At 38.1% G+C, this 19,070-nt stretch overlaps 2 protein-coding genes across 4 annotated transcripts in view; one reads left to right on the forward strand and one right to left on the reverse strand.

Moving 5' to 3' along the window:
• The window catches only part of MEGF11 (multiple EGF like domains 11), a 342,570-nt gene extending 336,629 nt beyond the window's left edge, over positions 1–5,941 (forward strand). For 2 of the 3 annotated variants that reach the window (XM_032864652.1, XM_032864653.1), the window contains 2 exons: positions 3,094–3,300; positions 3,934–5,941. In XM_032864652.1, coding sequence (XP_032720543.1) covers positions 3,094–3,300; positions 3,934–4,094 — 368 coding nt within the window. In that variant the 3' untranslated portion in view covers positions 4,095–5,941. Of the gene's footprint in view, positions 1–3,093; positions 3,301–3,933 lie in introns of those variants that run through there. The other variant, XM_032864658.1, reaches the window with a different exon arrangement.
• Positions 5,942–11,198: 5,257 nt separating this feature from the next.
• Positions 11,199–19,070, reverse strand: part of RAB11A (RAB11A, member RAS oncogene family) — a 19,477-nt gene continuing 11,605 nt past the window's right edge. The window contains exon 5 of the mRNA XM_032864661.1: positions 11,199–12,976. Coding sequence (XP_032720552.1) covers positions 12,837–12,976 — 140 coding nt within the window. The 3' untranslated portion in view covers positions 11,199–12,836. The remainder of the gene's footprint in view (positions 12,977–19,070) is intronic.

Here is a 19,070-nt window from a genome sequence, read left to right on the forward strand (position 1 = left end):
CACAGCAGACTCTTTGCAGTTGTCCCCCTTATCTGTAGTTTCTCTTTCCTCGGTTTCAGTTAGCCCATAGTCACATGATCAAGGTCAATAGTGGCCCGTCACAATGCCTACCTAGGCCATTCACCTCACTTTACCATCTCACATCATCACAAGAAGGGTGAGTATACAGTACGATAAAGTATTTTGGGAGACCCCATTCATATAACCTATCACATTATAATTTTTCTATTAGTACTGTGTTTAATCTTACTGTGCTTAACTTACAAATTAAACTTTAGCATAGGTATGTACACATAGGAAAAAAAACAATATATAGAGGATTCAGTACTATCTGTGGTTTCAGGAATCCACTAGGGATCTTGGAAAGTATCCCTGTGGATTGGTGGGGATGGGGAGACTGCTATATACCCCCAAACTTGAAGGCAGCCTTTTCTGGTGGAAATAAGAAGGGCACTACTGGCTGATGGAGAATCTGCTCTTTGAGCCACAGCTTCAAGACTCTCCCACTGCCCTAACTGAATCAATCACGGGATTATCCACAAAAAGCTTAGAGCCTGGCCTTTGTCAGCAGGGCTTGGCCCCACTGTTAGAAGGTATTCCTTACTGAGGGTAAGGGGAAGCTGTTATAGGTGTAATTTGCATTTAGAAATCTAGAATGGGAGGACGGGTAGTAATATGCAAGGGGAAAACACTATGACTGGATACAGGAGAAGATGGGTTGAGCCCTAACTTAACTACTTACTAACATTAGGTGCACTTTATGAGCTTCAGTATCCTCATTTCTAAAGTAGTAATCATAGCCCTTTCTGCCCAGCCCTCTTCACAGATATAACAAGTTTCAAATGACCTAACTGGAGTCAATATACTAGAATAAGGGCTACATTTTCTGTCACTATTCCTCAGCTTTCAGAAAACATGCAACTAAGGTAGCCGCCAATCAAAGTAAAAGGATGTGCCAGGGTGGGGAGGAGAGGAGGGTGTAAAGAGGACTTTTCACTCAGGAGAAGATAGCCCTTCTTTAAGCAGTCTAGTCCTCAGCTTCCAAACCAGCAGATCTGGGTCATACTGCCTTACTCTTTGGCTACCAAGTTCAGAGAACCCAAAGTGGAACCCATGCTAGGCTTCCTGGACATACCCCCAGCTCCTGTACTAAGAAACAAAGTACTCACTAGAAGAAACTTCATGTGGCTCTGGGCAGACTGTGGCCTAGGACGCATAACCCAGTTTCCTCATACAAGCCTCACCAGCACCTGGGCCTGCTCACTGTCCAGCAAGAATGTTTTCTCCTACTCCTCTCTAGGGCTTTACGCTAGAAAGAGGCCACAATCTGAGATGCGACCAAGGCCAACACCTTCTACCCATGGGCCAGGATGAGATGGAAAATGCTGAGCCTGGTTGTGGAGCTCACTCTGCTACTGACAAGCAGTGTGACTTGGGGAGGTCACTTCCATGACAAGCCACAGTTTCCTCATAAGCAGTAAAAGGGAAGGAGAGAATTAATTATGGCTCTAGCTACACTGCAGGTATTAGGAATACCTGACTGAACTAATGGGTAAATGTACTGTTGTACAAGACTGAGGAAATGTTACCTGCTGAAACAAATATCCATAACCCTATACTCAGAAAAGTAAATCCCCTCCCAACCAGTCATCTGTTGTGGGAGAGAACACTGCTAATGGTGACACACAACTTTCAGCCACATGGGATGTTCTGATGTCCCAGGACCTAGTCACCCCTTGAGTTACAATGATCCCTTTATTATTATTTTTTTACATTTTCATTAATCTCACAAGCTGGAGGCAGAGCACGTGATGGTTCTAGTGGAAGACTGTCCAAGAATTTCACCATCTGCTACCACTTACAGAAATTCAGAGCTGAGAAATATAGAAATTTCACCATCTGCTACCACTTAGCAAAATTTAGACCTCTGAAGACCACTCATTACTGTCGAGCCCCTACAATTCCATGCTTATTTCTAGACCCCTTGGCTGGCAGATCGTCCGTCACAGAACAATGAGGGCCAGAGTTGGCCAGATTACAAAGAATCTAGTGCTTTTTCCAGGCAAGTCTTGGCTCACTTGAAGTGAGCTACAAAAGGCAGTGATCTTCCCAAAAGGGGAAAATGGCATAGAGGTTGAAGGAGGGGCTCCCCTTCCCTTCTGTGACTCCCCATCACTTCCTTCCTCTAGTGAGCTACGGTTAGCCGCGGTTAGCCTCGTATCTGGAAACTAGTCTGCATCCTTTTGTACCCAAACACAGCCTGAGATGTTGGGGAAGATGCACCTGAGAGGCAGCAAGAGAGGAAACATGAGTTCTAGTACCAGAAGATGATACTGGTAAAATTGGTTTCCATTAGCATTCATAGGTACTGGAACAAGTGACCCCGGAGGATGCAATGGAAGGCTTACTAGACAACAGGAACTTTCCAAAGGCTAGCCCGAGACCCAGGTGCTTTTTACACCTCTATTACACTTCTGCCTCCCCCAGCTCTGATCACAAGCTTCTCACGAGCAGGGATGCTGTGGAGTTTGCTGCCTAAAGGTTGCCAAACCGCTGGCACCTGTGCCAAATCACACACCTATTTCTTCTGAATCTAAGTTTCTTACTTATCAAAAAGAATTCAGAGGAAGAATGGTATCACAGAACCAACACAGGCCAAGGAGTCCCAAGGCATGCAGTCAAGCCTTGGCCCTGCCATTTATGAGCTTACAGGACGTTAGCCAAGTCACTTTTATCTCTCTGGGCCTTCATCCTATAAAATGCAAAGTATCAACTATCTCTGCAGGATTTTGTAAAATATTAAATAGATGTGAAAGCATATTATGAGTATCTTGATTTAATCCCCTTCTGGTTCTGTACCTGAATACTATGAACAAAAATGTCTCTATCCCTCCAAAAACAAAAGTTTCTTTATGAAAAGAACACTGCCTACCTAGGAAAGCGCTCTTCAACACATTTAAAGAAGGAAATCTTGGATTATCATAGGCTTTTAAAGATCCAGGATCCTGAAGGCACATCAACTGCAATCTGTTTCTGGTACTGAAATTAAGTCTGTGTCCTTGTATGTCCTAAGAAATCTCTCTTGCCTTACAGATTACATGAAAGAATCCGTGTGCAGTTCTAGCACTTGTTCCTTGAATAGCAGTGAAAACCCTTACGCCACAATTAAGGACCCACCCATCCTCACCTGCAAGCTTCCAGAAAGCAGCTATGTAGAAATGAAGTCGCCTATGCACAGGGGGTCTCCGTACACAGATATGCCATCCTTGTCGACATCTAATAAAAATATATATGAAGTTGGTAGGTGTCTCAAATAAGTAACTTAGTGAAATCAGGGCAATAGTGCAGCATATGAAGTAAAAATGGGCCCTCTCCACTCACCCTGTCTTGAAAACACACCCTTCTTTTGTTGCCTTTTAAGGAATCCAAGGTGAATGGTCTTTCCCAGGATCACCCTCCTCTCTCATGCAAGAAATCAAATTCCCATGCCAACTCTGCTTTAAAAAGAAATACTAGGACTACTATGAAGCAGAAATGCTGGGGATGGGGAAATCAGAGGGTACACACACTTCAGATGATTGCTGATACAAATTCCAGTTTAAACAGAAAATCAGAACAGACATATGCAAGCTTCTAAATCACCCTCTTCTACCTTCTCCCAGTATAACCTATGTCCCTGGGCTTATTGGTAAGACCCCCTACCTCTAGGATATTCCAAACCTCTTGGTTTTGACCAGGGCTTGGGATTCTGATAGTACATTCACCTAAGTTTTCCATTTCGTGAGCAAGCCTCAATCCTAACCCTCATGTATTTACCACACATCTATAAATCCCTGGCTTCTCTCCCTATCCAGTTAAATAGAACTCTGTTCCCCTCAACAGGCAACCAAAGCTAATCTGTTCTCTGAACTCATTTTTCACTATATTCCTTAGAGCCCACTATCAGTGTGGTCCAAGAAGGCCGCGGTCCTAACTCCAGCTATATCCAGAATCCATACGACCTACCTAGGAACAGCCATATTCCTGGTCACTATGACCTCCTCCCAGTAAGACAAAGCCCTGCCAATGGGCCCTCCCAGGACAAGCAGTCTTGAGAGAGGAAAGTCTCTCTCTTGCAATGTGCTCTGCTGAACATTCTGATTCTGAAAGAAGACAGTCCCTTGATACAGACTGACTCCACCTGCGTGTTAGTTATTACTTCCATCTGGAACTAAAGAAGAGCTTCCAAGTGGGACTGGGTAACTGTTCAAATGGTCTGTTCACAAAGGCAAATCCTATCACTCACCCACATCTAACCCCAAATGCCCAGGATTACATGATCTTTTAAAACACTTAAGATCCAGCTACTCATCAACACCAGTTAAATATAGATATTGATATACTTAATCCTCTGAAACGTGACGCCTATTAGGAAGCATATAAGCATAGGTTTCACGAATCTTCCTGGAGGAAAAGGAGAACTGGGGAGGGGTAAGAATTACTTTAAAGCTCCTGAAATGTGTATGTGCTTTTGATTGCTGTTACCATCAACATCTGTTTTATTACCTAAGATAAACAGCACACAGACATAAAGTGTGCTGGTATCAATCCTAAAGTACCTGTACATCTATGTCCGATCTGTCAAATTGCCAATAGTCAAGATTATGGTATATAGTCTAATACTGACAATTTCAATTTTTTAAAATAAGACTTTAAAAAATGCAAACTAACTTTCCTTCTTCTGCCCTTCGTGGTAGTAGGAGAAGTTTCCAAAGTACAGCAGCCTCTTTCAGTCTACAATGATTTCTAGGCCAGCTTTACCAAATCTTACTGATTCAAGGTTCAAGAACATTGCCAAGTCATTCCTAGCCTGGTCATAGCTCTTCAATCCATCCAACACCTGAGTCATTCCATGTGAAACAGAACTCTTGAGATGATGCCTTTAAGCAAGCAGTCACAGATTGGTAAGGATGAAGTATCCCTAAAAACAGCTATTTGGCCTCCCGAATTTATTTGGCTGGCATTCCTTGAACTCAGAAGAGTACTTGTTTTCAAGCATTTCTTCATAAATCTTGAGCTTGATGTAGTATAGAACCTAAAAGTGTAGAAGAAATTAGAAAAGTGGATATAGCAAGTTTAATAAGCTGCTTAAAAGTACATGAAGCTTTTTGATGGAACTAAATGAACAGATGGACTGTAATCAGTTGCTGTAACCTGTTGTAAAACTTTACAGTAAACAGCAAATAAGGATATGAAGTACTTCTACCTTAAAACCACCACCTACTGAGATGGCCAAAAATGTATTACAATGAGCTAATTCTCCAGATCCCACCCAGTATTTAGACGTGCCCATACCTTCCACTACTAAACAGGTAAACTGGGGCTCAGTTTGAGTCAAACTGGAGCCAACTCCCAAGCCCTAAAAGAGAGAACCTTCTCACAAGAATTAAAGACCAGAAGGGCAAAGCGAGGAAACTAATGGCCACCCCTATACCACTCCATCCTCTGATATCAGCCAGCCAGTAAAAAAATACTTCCAAAAAGGTAAACAGAAGTGGAACTAAATGACTGAAAAGCTGGAAGAGCAACTACAGAAAAGTGTGGGAATCCTGAAGCCCTTGATACAACCCAGAAGTCTGCCATGGAACCCATTAGTTGGGGCAATGACCAGAAAGGCAAGAAAATCAATACATGAGTAAATCCCCCTCCCTCACTTCACTAACGGCTTAAGCAAATTTCACTATTAGGGGAAAACATAGAATACTTACATGAATGCTGCATGCGTGCATGGGAGCAAGTGATCAGCAACAGCAAAATTTCCTTTCCACAAAAGCCTTATGAAATATAAATATTAGAAAATTCCTTTGTAGACCCAAGTAAATATTTCTCATACATATGTAGAAAGGAACAGAGATAAGAGACTTACCTCAGTATTTCGGAGCAGCAAGTGCTCAATTATCTTTGTAAAAATAAAGCAAGGAGCAAGAAGCATGACGAAGTCAGACCAGCCAGGACAAACTTCATCTCAATCCCAGGCTTTGCCTTCGTCCCCCACCCCGCATGCACGGTACTGCTGCCTGACACACTGCAAATAAGCAGCATCATGCGAGTTTCAAGTGTCACCTCTTGTTTGCTGACTATCTTATGGGCAAGATTCAACAAGAGGGACCATGGTGGAACTGCTAACGCACAGGGTCAAGAGAGTTGAGTGTTACTTGCCCTCTCTGGGCTCTTTTCTTTCTCATGTATTAAAAGGGGGAGAAGGAAAGAGGTACAGAGCTCTAATAATCCTCTGGCTCTGGCATTCTATGACCGTTAAAGAAATGTAATACAACTCAAATTAGGCAATACAGAGGAGAAGGGAAAGGCAGCGGGTGTGATTCATCTATGGTGACAACAGCTGCCTTCACATATCTGAGAGTTACTGGTAAAAGACATTTCAGTCTTAGCAACTGTTAGGGACTTCCGTCTAGCACTATCACACATGGGTTATGGTCAACCTAAATATGTGCACTGTGCATTTTATTGGCAACTTGGAAAGATCTGTTCATTTTACAGAAACCAGTTTTCACTCAGTGATGTGCATTCAATTCAAACGAATAAAGAAAACACTATTATTGTACAATAGCATAAGTGATACTATGAAATGGCAATACTTTTTTTAAAAACCCAGATTTGTAATATATTTGTTCACTGTGCAAAGGGACCGTACCTTGTACAAAATAAAAGGAATTTCTCAAACTAATTTAACAAGAATGTCTACTGTTGTGTTGCACACTGAAAAGATGTCTATAATCTGCAACTTAGGTTTAAAAGGTAGAACTAAGCTACATTTTGTGTGGTCACTTTAGGCAGTCAGAGAAGTGAAAATTATCCCATTAGACGCTTGACAATAAAGTGAACAAGTTCTATCATATTTATAACAAGAGTCTCTTGCTTTAAAGTAATGAATGGGAACAACACATTCTTGTCTAAAAATTATTGAAAAATCTCATACACATCAAATGCTCAAACAGAGAATTTCTCTGCTTTCACAAAGATTTAAACTCAAAGGCAACTATGATAGCCTGTGCTCAGCTCCAGAGGCACAAAGGTACTTCTATGGAATGGAATAAAAGCAAGTGTAAGGGCTATCTGATTTGCATATGTGCAATGAATAGCTTCCCACTAGTAGAAGTTATCACCCAGTCTATTACTGTGGGTGCATGTTTTAGGACCTTTTAAAACATAACCTTGTGACCTCCCTGGTAAAGCAGCAGCAGGATTAATTTTGTAGGAAAATACGGGTGCTAAAAAAATAGCTTACTGGATGCTTTCAAATTAAGTCTAAAAATTTTCCTTCATACTTGCAAAGTTTGTACATAATCCTATTTAAGTCAACCTAAGCCTTTCAACTTGTCAGTTCACAAGGCTTACATGACACTCAGAAGTTATTCCCAATGTTTAACCAAGAATAACACATTTTTGTTAGAGACTAGTAAGACTCATTCAGAAATTATCCAAGACAATTCTCAAGGGATAGCTTGATATCTCAGTGAAAGACAAAACATGATCAAGAGTTATAAGGCTAAAAGAGTTATAAGGCTAAAGGCTAAAAAAATTTATTGAGAATAGTGGTATTAGATTATGACTTGTGAGGCTCAGAATATTACCCAATACCATAAATGATAACCAAAGGCTACAGGTTGGGTACTCAACACAGAAGATTCAAGAATGATACATTCTATGAGCCATTCATCTAACCGGAGAAGGCAGAAGAGGCTCATTCAATCAGTATACGACAACACGAGAGAATCTTTCTCAGAAGGGATGGATGGATACACAGGGATTCATTATACTGCCATTTGTACTTCTGTAAAATTGTTTTATAACATTTACATACCCATAATTTTATGTAACTTTTAATTAAAATATTTTTTAGTCTGAATGGTAATCCTCAGACTATAGCTCCCCAAGCTAAACTAGAATGAATTGTAGGATTAACCCCCTCACTCTTTTAGATGTTCCTTCTTTATTGTTCTGACATGGAATAGCAGGGGGAATAAATATTAGAATATAAATACGAACAAAGCACATTCCCATGCTTACGAATCTTACAATTTAGCAATTACAAAAGGGCAGAGATAAATGGAGGGTCCTAGTTATTAGCAGGATACTGATTATACATTTTCTTCCCTGACTTGCAGAGCTAGGAAGACTCAAGAGCAATGGTACAATCCAAACCCACAGAAAGGGAAAGCTCTAGTCTCTAGTGACACACTGTTAGATTCCCTCATCAATTCCAGCTTCTACCTCCTAAGCCATTGATTGTCTAATCCAGCAGATGGTCCTCCAGAACCTTGGAGAGGAGAATGTATAGGGACTGCCATCTTAAAGACCTTGTATTTAGGCATCCACTTAAATGTAAAATAAAACCAGTAACTGATGATCCTAGTAGAGCCTGCATTGTTGGTTTCATATCCAAGGTAGTCTGCAGAAATAGTATTGCTTCCTAGGGCTTTTTGGACTGTTCCATTTCAGGCATGATCTATAATATTCTTAGGGCTTTATGATGAAATGCTTTGGTGTAGAGACTAGTACAATGGTCAGCAACTTCTTAAAGACAAGGATCTGTACTGCTTCCCTAGAGAGAGGTATCCTGAGACTGGAAGCAGTCGAGGGAAATGAATCTAAAAGCAATACTCTTACTCACTGGCAATAACAGGCAAGTTTAGTTCACTGACTCAAAGAAAAGGAATCCTATTGGCTACTAATTTTCACGATCATCACTGATACTGGTAACAGAGTAGTTAACAGCAAATATACAGGACATCTGTGCTGGGACCTATCAATAATATTAACTGAATTCAAATGGTTAGACTTCTAAACTAACAACCAAATAATGCCATTTATATCTTGTGTACTTTGCCACAAAAACCTATAAACTTGGACTTAGTCATAGGTTCTCTTGGACAGCTAGCTCTATGGACTGTTCTACCTTCTTACAGATTTCTATAAGAGGTAATAGTAAAAAAAAAAAAAAATTAAACACAAATATTTTAAAAGTTCTCTCACCCAGACATGAATATATTTTCAAAGTATATATTAAAAGCCAGCAGAATTTTAACAATAGAAGCCAAAACAAGCAGTTCTCAATTTACAGTTGACAAAGCAGCCCCTCAAGTGCTCCTCCCCCCTTAGCACATGATACTTCGATGCATATTTTTGAAAATGACAGTCATTTTGCAAATGTTCTGAAAGCTTTCATCTTATGAAATGGAGTTAACATGGAAATAATGGTAACATTTTAATCAAATTATTTTAAGACCAAAAACATTTTGCAAAGTGATTTTTACTTTTACTATTAAACTTGACTTCAAATTTAACTTTAGTACCTGAAGAGTTCATTCACAGAAATACTGAACTGGAGCTGGGATGAACCCCAGAAATAATCTAACCCATTCCCCTCACTAACTGGAAGAATGGGAGGTTCAGAGAGAAAAGACTAAAAGATCTGTGACTAGAATCCAGGTCTTTGTCACCCAGTTCAGTGCTCTATTATACCTGCCACTTTCAATCTTTAACTCAAAGAGTTTAGCACACTTTTTAATGTATGCCTAGTTATCAATGTCCTTTGAGATACTCTTTCTCTATCCTCCAACTCAATTTTCAATGAAATGGATGCTTCAATTAAAACCATTTCTCAGCCTATGATCTCCTTTACAGAAGCTGTAATGACATTTTGTATAACTTTATTGTTACCCTCGGCCTCCTATAGTTTGGGGAATACAACCATCCTTTAAAACGTTCGAATGACAACTTCAGTTTCTTTGGCCTATCCTTTACGTGAATGGAAAAAGTGGCCTGTCAAATCCCAGCAAGGGTGTGGTACCCAGCACCAACCCACCAAGAACAAAAATCAGCCTTCCTCTTTTTAGCACTAGCCTATTATGCTATCCCACTAAAGCATGTGATAGAAGCGGGTCCTTTCATGGTTCTTCCCCCCCACCACCACCACAGGGAATGCATGCCATGCACAGTCCTTATAGAAAATTCATATTTTGTTTTGAAATTTTTTCAGGCTTAAAATATTTGTGAGATATCAAATAATCAATTTCTATTTTCTTCCTGTGTTCAAAAAAACAACAAACTCCATAAATTGAAACCTAACAGGCTGGAAGAAGTTCTTGAATATCAACCTAAGCTTTGAATTATTCTGCTTCTGGTACTGGCCGAAAGTGTCTACACAGTTTTTTCTCTTTAAGGTAGATGGAAAAAACCATGACAACATTCAAACCACTGAGAGCATTTGTTATTTTGTAAATCCAAGTCACTGAAGACAAAATTAAAATGTTCATTTTCCTACTGATGAAATAAAGAGGACAAGCTCTGATGGGCAATCTAAACTCAAGAGGTCTTAACTCTTCTGCAGAACCTTTCAGAACTTAAAAGACCGCTGGCCTAAGTCACCAGCTAGCACCCCTTAGAATTACGATTTAGCATTCACAATGCAATGGCTAACAATAACTTACCCCTACAGAGTTGTAACTACTAGTGAAGAAAAATCATAGATATCACTTAAGACCAATGACATACAAGTTAAATGAAGTCAAGATGGTTAACTGGCTTTTCAGAACAGGTTAAAAAATGTTTCAAAGTTAAAGTAACTGAAAACCAGGGTCAAGCAGCAAAACACATCTGAACTGCCTTGAGCCCTAAGCTGTCATAATATTTTAAATCTTAATGGTTCTTATTTGAGACAGTTTGTCTCCTGAGATCCTATTCAGAATGAAGACACTGTTAAGATGCAATCAAAGACATTTTCTACTACTATTTAAAGGGTTCTTGGAATTCTCCTAAAATCCAACCATGCCCAGGCAACATTAAGTCTATACTTGATGAAAATTCAAAGTTACTGATTTTCAATTCACTACCTAGAGTTTCCTTCTCTTAAATTTTGTAAAAGATTTACTACTAATTTCGACTAAATCCGTCTTTCTGGTGACATTGTTACATATGAAGGTACAACGATTACTTCCTTAACGTTTTTGGTGATACTTTCTCCAAGAAAAGCGTAATTGAACCATATGTCTAAACTCAACGCTAAATTCACACAATGATGCCTCCAATTTAGTGTTTACTCTGTAATGCAAGGACCTATGCTCTTCCGCATCAGAATCAAATATTCCATGGCTGCATCCAAAGCACTCAGAAGAAAAATGTAATCTGACAACATAAAGAATAGTCCCCCTATAACTGTTTATTAGAATGTGAATATATTCCAAATCAATAACTAAAAAATAAAATTAAAACAAAAATAAATCAAGTTACAGAGCATGCATAAAATACAAAGTAGCGATTTACAAATAGATAATAGTATCTTCATAACCAACCAATACTCTAAAATAATAAGTGGCTACAGAAGAAAACCAAAAAGACTGACCACAGCAATGCCTTCCGTGTGCCCCACACGTCATGAGCACCGCAAAAGACAGATTAACTATGAAACATAGTAATCTATGCAAGCCCACACACACATATTTTTGTACTTGGGGGATATTCCACCATCCTGAATAGTATCAATTCAGTTGACACAACTTTCAGAACACTGCGGAGTAAGTGCTTAATGTTATCCACAAGAAAGTAAAATTCAGTATTAGTAGTGCACATTTCTAAATGGGAAACTAGTTGCTCCACCGATTTTAATAATGTAATGGGGAAAAAGTAGTTCAGGTTTGTATAATGCCTAAATGCATTCTATTTAAACTCAAGGTACTACATACTAAAAGAATACATGCCTTTAAGTGGTACCACTTGAGCAGACAGTAACCTCTCACTATAATCTTCAGACATACTGAAACCAGATATTTAACTGGACTATATTCCTTAATATATTGCAAAACTCAAAAATTAGCATTGTTAAAATAATCATCCATGCCTGCTGATAGATATGGTGATAAAACTAGGTTGCATTTCATTTACTGGAAGGTTTTAAGACAAAATTAACACTTCACAATTTGATACTAATAGCATTAAACCAGTTATTGCCTGAGCAATAAAATGCCACATAATCTACTGCCAGGAAATTAGATGAGTTCAATGATTTGGGCTGCCTGATCATTGCAACAGAGGCATCTCGGATGGAATTCCACCAGTCTCTCAAGTTCCCAGCCTGCCAGGCAGCATCGTTTAACATATGGCTCCATAACCACACTGCTACTGAAACCATAAAACAGTCTTTTGTTTATTAAGATAATTCTTGTCCAGAAAAAGTGTCCCCCTCTCTAAACAACTTTGATGCTTACAAAAATTAAAAAACAAAATTTACTAAACTACTTAATCTTATTAAGGCATTTTAGAAATTGACTTCCAGAATAATGGAATATTTTCAAGCTCTCAAAATCCTGCTGTTTATAGGGCAATTCTTAGATTTGTGGAAATATACACTGCATTGAGAGAAGAGTGTATGAATTATAAGCTGCTCATTATAAGCTGCTCTGTGGCAAAATGATAGCTTATTTGTTCTAAAGTCTTCTTAGTTTGATCAAGACCAATAGGTCTGAGCTTCAAGTGATCAAGTTCTAATATGTCCTAGAGTGACAGGCTTCCATGATGAAAAGTAAACAATAACTGAGGAATCCAAACATTCAGTTTATTAAACTAAGGCTAGTGAAGCCATAGCATGAAAAAAAGCTGCAGTCGTTCGGGACAAGTGGATGATTTTATAAAGCTAAAATCAAAAGACTTAAGACATGAGAAAATTCATAAGTATGAGGAAGTAATAAAACACAAAGTGACCACAAGAATTACAAATATATTTAAATCTCAGACCTGGGAAATGGACTATACACAGCCTTCTAGGGGAGAAGAGAAACGCCTTATATGTTCTGACAGCACTGCACCTTTGGCTTGTTTTCAGTGGTTGGTGGAACATGAATAGGAACCACATTGTTGCTTGGAGACATGTCATTTTCACGTCTGTCTGACATTTGCTTCTGGGAAACAATGCGGTATATCTCTGGAAAAAAAAAGCAGCAATACTCACTATGAATAGACTAATTAGTAGCAGATACTGAAGTACACAGAAGTAGGAAAGAGATTTGAAGAAAATGACTGCAAATACACTTAGACAAAGAATGTATAAATTTAAAGTTTTATTTTCAAACAGCCATTGATTAGAGTAACGGTAAGAAGAGAAAAAAAGGTTTTCCATTTCAGAAGGAAGGGTTCACCAGTCACTTAAATAGATTGGTTCAAAGACATTACAGTTTATGGGATTAGATCTAAATTAAGCTATGAAAAAATAAAAATTAAACCATGAGAGTATTTTCAGTCTAACTCTTATCAAAAACCCCTGCATACACTGATACTGTACAACAGAAAAATAAAAATAAATCTGCACTATGAGATACATTAGTATATTTCCTGTCTGTATAGGGAAGAGCATAACTTCATAAGTATGCCAAAATCCCAAAGGACTCTAAAAAGGGAGGAGAAGATAACGTCTATCAATGCCTCCTGAACTACTGAAGTTAAATTATAATGAAAAAATTATTAACCAGGAACTTAAGATTTTATGACACTTACCAAAATTGTAAACAAAACAAAACAAAAAAAAAAAAACGGTCTACCTTTTCCCCTAGACATTAAACTCTGTAAAGACAAGCACTTTATCAACCTTATTCAGTTCTTTTTCTCCAGGATATGCCATATAGTAGGGGTGTGGTAAGTAACTAGTTGGTCCAATAAATGTTATTAATTTCCTCTACACCACGTATCTTTATTAACTCATTTTATTTGGTCCTTTATTTCACTGACTGAAAGTATTTCCCTCTGACTAAATTATAAACTCCTTACAAACAGAGGTTGTATCTTGTTTATCTTTAGTCTCCTAGTTCTCCTCCAAAAAAAAAAACAAAAAACAAAAAACAAAAACACCTCAAAAGGTAAGAGAATTCTAAAACTGGGACAAATTGACATGATGTGCCTCCTATTATGATGTACTATGAAAGACACTGTATTCCTATGAAGGACATCAATGTATTGTATTCGTGCCAAAAATATTTAAAATTAATTTATCCTAAGAAAACAATAAGATTGTCCCAGATTGAGGGACAATCTACAGAAAAACTGGCCAAGAGTGTTCAAAAATTTTACTGTTATAAAAATGCATTTAAAAGATGGAGGCAAATGTTCTACATCTGTAGTAACCAAAATGGCAGTCACATACTTAAATTTAAAATCCAATTCCTCAGTCGACTAGCCATATTTCAAGTACTCAATAACTTGTGCCCAGTAGCTACTCTAAATAGCTACTCTATTTAATAATACCCCAGATATAAAACAATTCCATCAATGTGTGACCTTTGGCCGAAATGACATTTAAAATGTAAAAACCAAATCTATAAAAGAATTAGTAGTATACTTGGAGAAACAGGAATATGAATTGCACATTAGCTAATACCATACGCACATAAATTTCTTAAATATGATATATGGTATTGTGATTATGCAGAATGCCTTGTACTTAGGCAATAAAATGCTTCAATATTAACTTGTAAAAAGTGACACAATGTCTATAATTTACTTTCTGAAGACTGAGCAAAAGGGAAAAAAAGTACACACACACATAGAAATAGATCAAATGTAGTAAAGTGATGATTCTAGAAGGGTACAACATTATTTCTATAATACTTGAAAATTTTAAAAACAGAAAGTTAAAGGGTAAGAAAGAGGAAGTAGAATTGTATTTTCAAAATGCTCCAAGAGCATGTCAACCAACTGTAATGTAGTAACATCACTTGGATTGGATTCTAATTTAAAGTGTTAAAAAAACCAAAACTGAGACAGAAAATTTTAATACTGTGTGGATAATAAGTAAGAAATTACTGCCAATTTTTGAATGGTTTTGTTGTTATGGGTTTTCACCCTAATCGTTTAGCTACACATCATGAAATGTTTACCAATCAAATGATGTAATATCTGCCATTTGTTTAAAAAAAAAAAAAAAAGGAACAGGTGGAACAAAACACTGGTCATGAACTGATTGTTGTTCGTGGCTACATGGAAGTTCAGGATACTGTCCTCCTTTTGGTATGCTGGAAACTTTCTACTACGAAAAGTTAAAGAAAAATGAATGTGTTAAATAAAAACATTTTCTCCAAATTAAGAACTAATTTCCCTAAAGCTGAACAACAGCAAGCTGTAGTCAACTGATGTGTAAACTAGCAAAAGCACTGACAGCTATAATGTACATTTTTCTTACTTTTTGGGGGGTTGTGGGGGTGGCTAAAATTTATGTTTGAGAAGACTGACACTACTTCTCAAAGCTGAAGAAGTTATCAAGGGAAAAACAATAAAGAAAACCTACTGATTGAATTTTAAAAAAAAAAGGATATGTAGTCTTCATTTAGATTCTTTTTATTGCAAAAAGATGGAACTGGGAGAGTGTGTCAAGGGTAAAGGAAAAGACACTCATTCAATCAGGCTAGTGGCTAAAGAATAAAGACAATTAACAACTTAATGTAAAACTCTACTGTTCATTCTTTAATGTTCTCTCTATTCCCAAACTGGATGGCTCGTCTTTAAAAGTGCAAATGATTAAATGTGACCCTCTACAATTTTCACTTCTTTACAAGTTGTTTTGAAGATTCAAGTTAGGGAAACCAAAACAAAAAATATTTTGTAGGCTCTTACATGAAAAGCAAATACTGTAACAGAACAAAAGGCAGAGTTCTCAGAGAACAGAAAGTTAAATATTAAAGAGATCCCATTACAAAGCAAGAAATGTGAGCAGCATTGTATAACTGGTCTGCAAGTACTGCACACTATTTTGTAGAAATGGATTACTGCGACATTTGTCCCAGTCACCAAAAAGAGATCTGCTAATGAAAATACCACAGCAATAAGGAAAATAGGAAAGCACTGATCAAAAAAGTAAAAGAAAACTTTTCTTCAAGTAGAATGGGCACTAAGAAGCTACTCAAGTAATTTATTTAACATCTCCTGTGGCTGGGTGTGTCACTTAAAAGAAAAAAACAGCTTTGTTAAGAAAATAGGAAGCAGGTAGCTTCTAGCTGGTATCTGATTAGAGGTTATTTAAGTGGGGGAAGAGAAACAGGACTAATAAAGTACTAAACCAGATGCAAATATTTTCTTCTTTCAAGGGCATGTTCTCCCTTAGAACCAAATGTATGTGATACAATTCCTGCACATCCCCTTTTCAAGATGTCCAAAGGTTAGGCAAGGTTAAAAAGAAAAGGAATTCTGCCGTTCCTATGTTAGAATCTCTTATAAATCTAAGTAGTAAGTCAAAATATTAATAGAAGATAGTTTTAAATAGAACCTGGTAAAATTCAATTAAAAAGACATATGCCTATTTCTACTCTAATGAAAGTATGAAGCAAGTTACAAAGTACACTCTAAGGAAGTTAAATGCAACTGTTCCAAATTGGGGAATAAAAAAAGAGCTAAAATTCCCTGGGCTCTCAAAAATTGTGAAAATAACAAAAGCCTGAGTTATTCCACTACAGCCTAGGTCAGAATTTCTTAGGCCTTCTTCAAACCCACTGCTCACCATTAAATTTCTTGAACATCAAAAAAATGCTCTGACTGATATACTGACACAAATCTGAAAGACTGCCACATGCCAAGAACAAAAATACTACACCTAGGGGCGCCTGGATGGCTCAGTTGGCTAAGCATCAGACTCCTGATTTCAGCCCAGGTCTTGATCTCAGTGTCATGCGTTCAACCCCCACATTGAACTCCATGCTAGGCATAGCACCCATTAAAAAAAAAAGAAAGAAAAAAAGGGGGTGCCTGGGTGGCTCAATGGGTTAAAACTTCTGCCTTCAGCTCAGGTCATGATCCCAGAGTCCTGGGATCAAGCATCTGGGCTCTCTGCTCAGCAGGGAGCCTCCTTCCCCAACTCTCTCTCTGCCTGCCTCTCTACCTACTTGTGATCTCTGTCAAATAAATAAAGCAGATCGTTTAAAAAAAAATCCTACACCTAATTAAAAGATTCTATTTTAATCATAAAATTAAGAATTCAGCCTTCATAACTAAAAAGATGACTTGGGCTTATTAATTATGTGGAGAAACCTTACAGGTACCACTTTAACCAAGTGGTCAGAGTTAACATCACCAGTAAATAAATAAACAAACCAGTATAATGACCTCCAGATGAGATGCACTGAAATCACTTTTGTCGTGTTCTTGCTGAAACTGCAATAATCTGAATTTAATCATGAGGAAACATGAGACAAACCCAAATGGCAGGACACTACAAAATAAATGACCTGTACCCTTCAAAAGATGTCAATAAACTAAAGACTAAGGATCTGTTCCAGATAACAGGAGATGCAAAATGTAGGAGAGCTGAATGTAATGTGTGATTTGATCTCAGAATTTCTTCTGCTAATAAGGATGTAATTCGAACAACTGGAAAGATGTGCACAAGGTCTGTAGCTAAACATTGATATGGACTACAATCTAATTCTGATTTTTGATAACAGCACTATGGTTATGAAAGAGGACATCCTTGTTTTTTAAAAATATGCACTGAAAAGTACTTAGGTGCAAGAGGCAACATGTCTGCCACTCAAATGGTACAAGAAAAAGAACAGTACACGGCATCACTGTCAAAACTCAAAGTTAAAAGAAAAAATAATAAGAGTATGGCAGTATGGGTTAAAAACATCCCTTAACAAAACTGAGGATGAAAGAAAACAAAACTGCACAGCAATGAAAAGTCTGGGCAGTCTAGCAGGCTCAACTCAAGTACTAGCTAACTACCTCTAAAAATATCAGCAAAATTGTCACGGAGTTACCAGCAAATTCACGGATGTTAAAAATGCCACAGGTCTATTCTAAACAAGCAACACAATTAACTTTGGAGTAATAATGTAGATAAATTTTCCACACATAATTTTCCACCTTAAAAAATAAAAAACCTGTTTTTTCCTCCAGCAACAGCAAATACAATGTAAATGCTCTCTTAAAGCTGTCAACATTCAAGGTAGAATTAAACTTAATGAGATTACTGTTGTCTTTTCTGGTTTTTTGTCCTCCCCATTTTTTACCCCCCCCCTTTTTTAAGATTTATTTATTTTGTCGGGGGGGGGGGGGGGGGGGGGGGGGGGGTGGGGCAGAGGGAGAGGGAGAGAGAAATCCAAGCAGACTCTGCACTGATCACAGAGCCTGATGATGTGTTAGATCCCATCATCCCAAAATCACGACACAAGCCTAAACCAAGAGTCAGATGCTAAACCAACTGTACTACCCAGATGCTGCATTCCTCCCTGTTTTTTCTAAGTATTAATACTCCCACTGGTATAAAGAGAAGAAAAGTTTAGAACATCCTAGCACATGCAAAAGAACAGAGGTCTACTGCCCTATGCAATAGCAGCTGATCCCACAGAACAACACGGAGATTTGCGGAGTAAGCTGAGAAAGTAGTGAATATAGAAAGGAAAAATGGTAGTAACTGAAGCTAGTCTTCTTAAATCTAGAGTGAATTTTAAGAAAAATAGCCGAGTATTCATCTTTTTTTTAAAGATTTTATTTATTTGACAGAGAGAGCCAAAGAGCACAAGCAGGGGGAATGGCAAAGAGAGAGGAAGAAGCAAGCTCCTAAGCAGGGAGCCCGATGTGGGGCTCAATCTCAGGACCTTGGAATCATGAGCTTATTAGCTGAAGGCAGAGCCACCCAGGCACTCCTAAATGTTCTTCATCTTTAAGAATAAAACAGTTTAATGTGAAGTATATATCATACTTATTGATTAGTTAGTTCATGTTTGAGCAATCATTAAGTTCAATGTTACAAACTGGTACATCAAATAGTTAACTGCCAATAGTCTCATCTTCACTTAGTATCAGAACGGTCTAGAAACGGAGATCAGAATGGGCTACATTACAGAGGAGATCTGATGGGACATAAAAATATCTCAACAAGGGGGCACGTAGGTGGCTCAGCCGGTTAATGCCTCTGCCTTCGGCTCAGGTCATGATCTCAGGGTCCTAAGATCAAGCCCGGCATCGGGCTCTCTACTCAGCAGAGAGCCTGCTTCCCCCTCTCTCTCTGCCTGCCTCTCTGCCTACTTGTGATCTCT

This window comes from Lontra canadensis, unplaced genomic scaffold, assembly GCF_010015895.1.
Source record: "Lontra canadensis isolate GAN:19392208 unplaced genomic scaffold, GSC_riverotter_1.0 scaffold28, whole genome shotgun sequence".
Taxonomy (NCBI): domain Eukaryota; kingdom Metazoa; phylum Chordata; class Mammalia; order Carnivora; family Mustelidae; genus Lontra; species Lontra canadensis.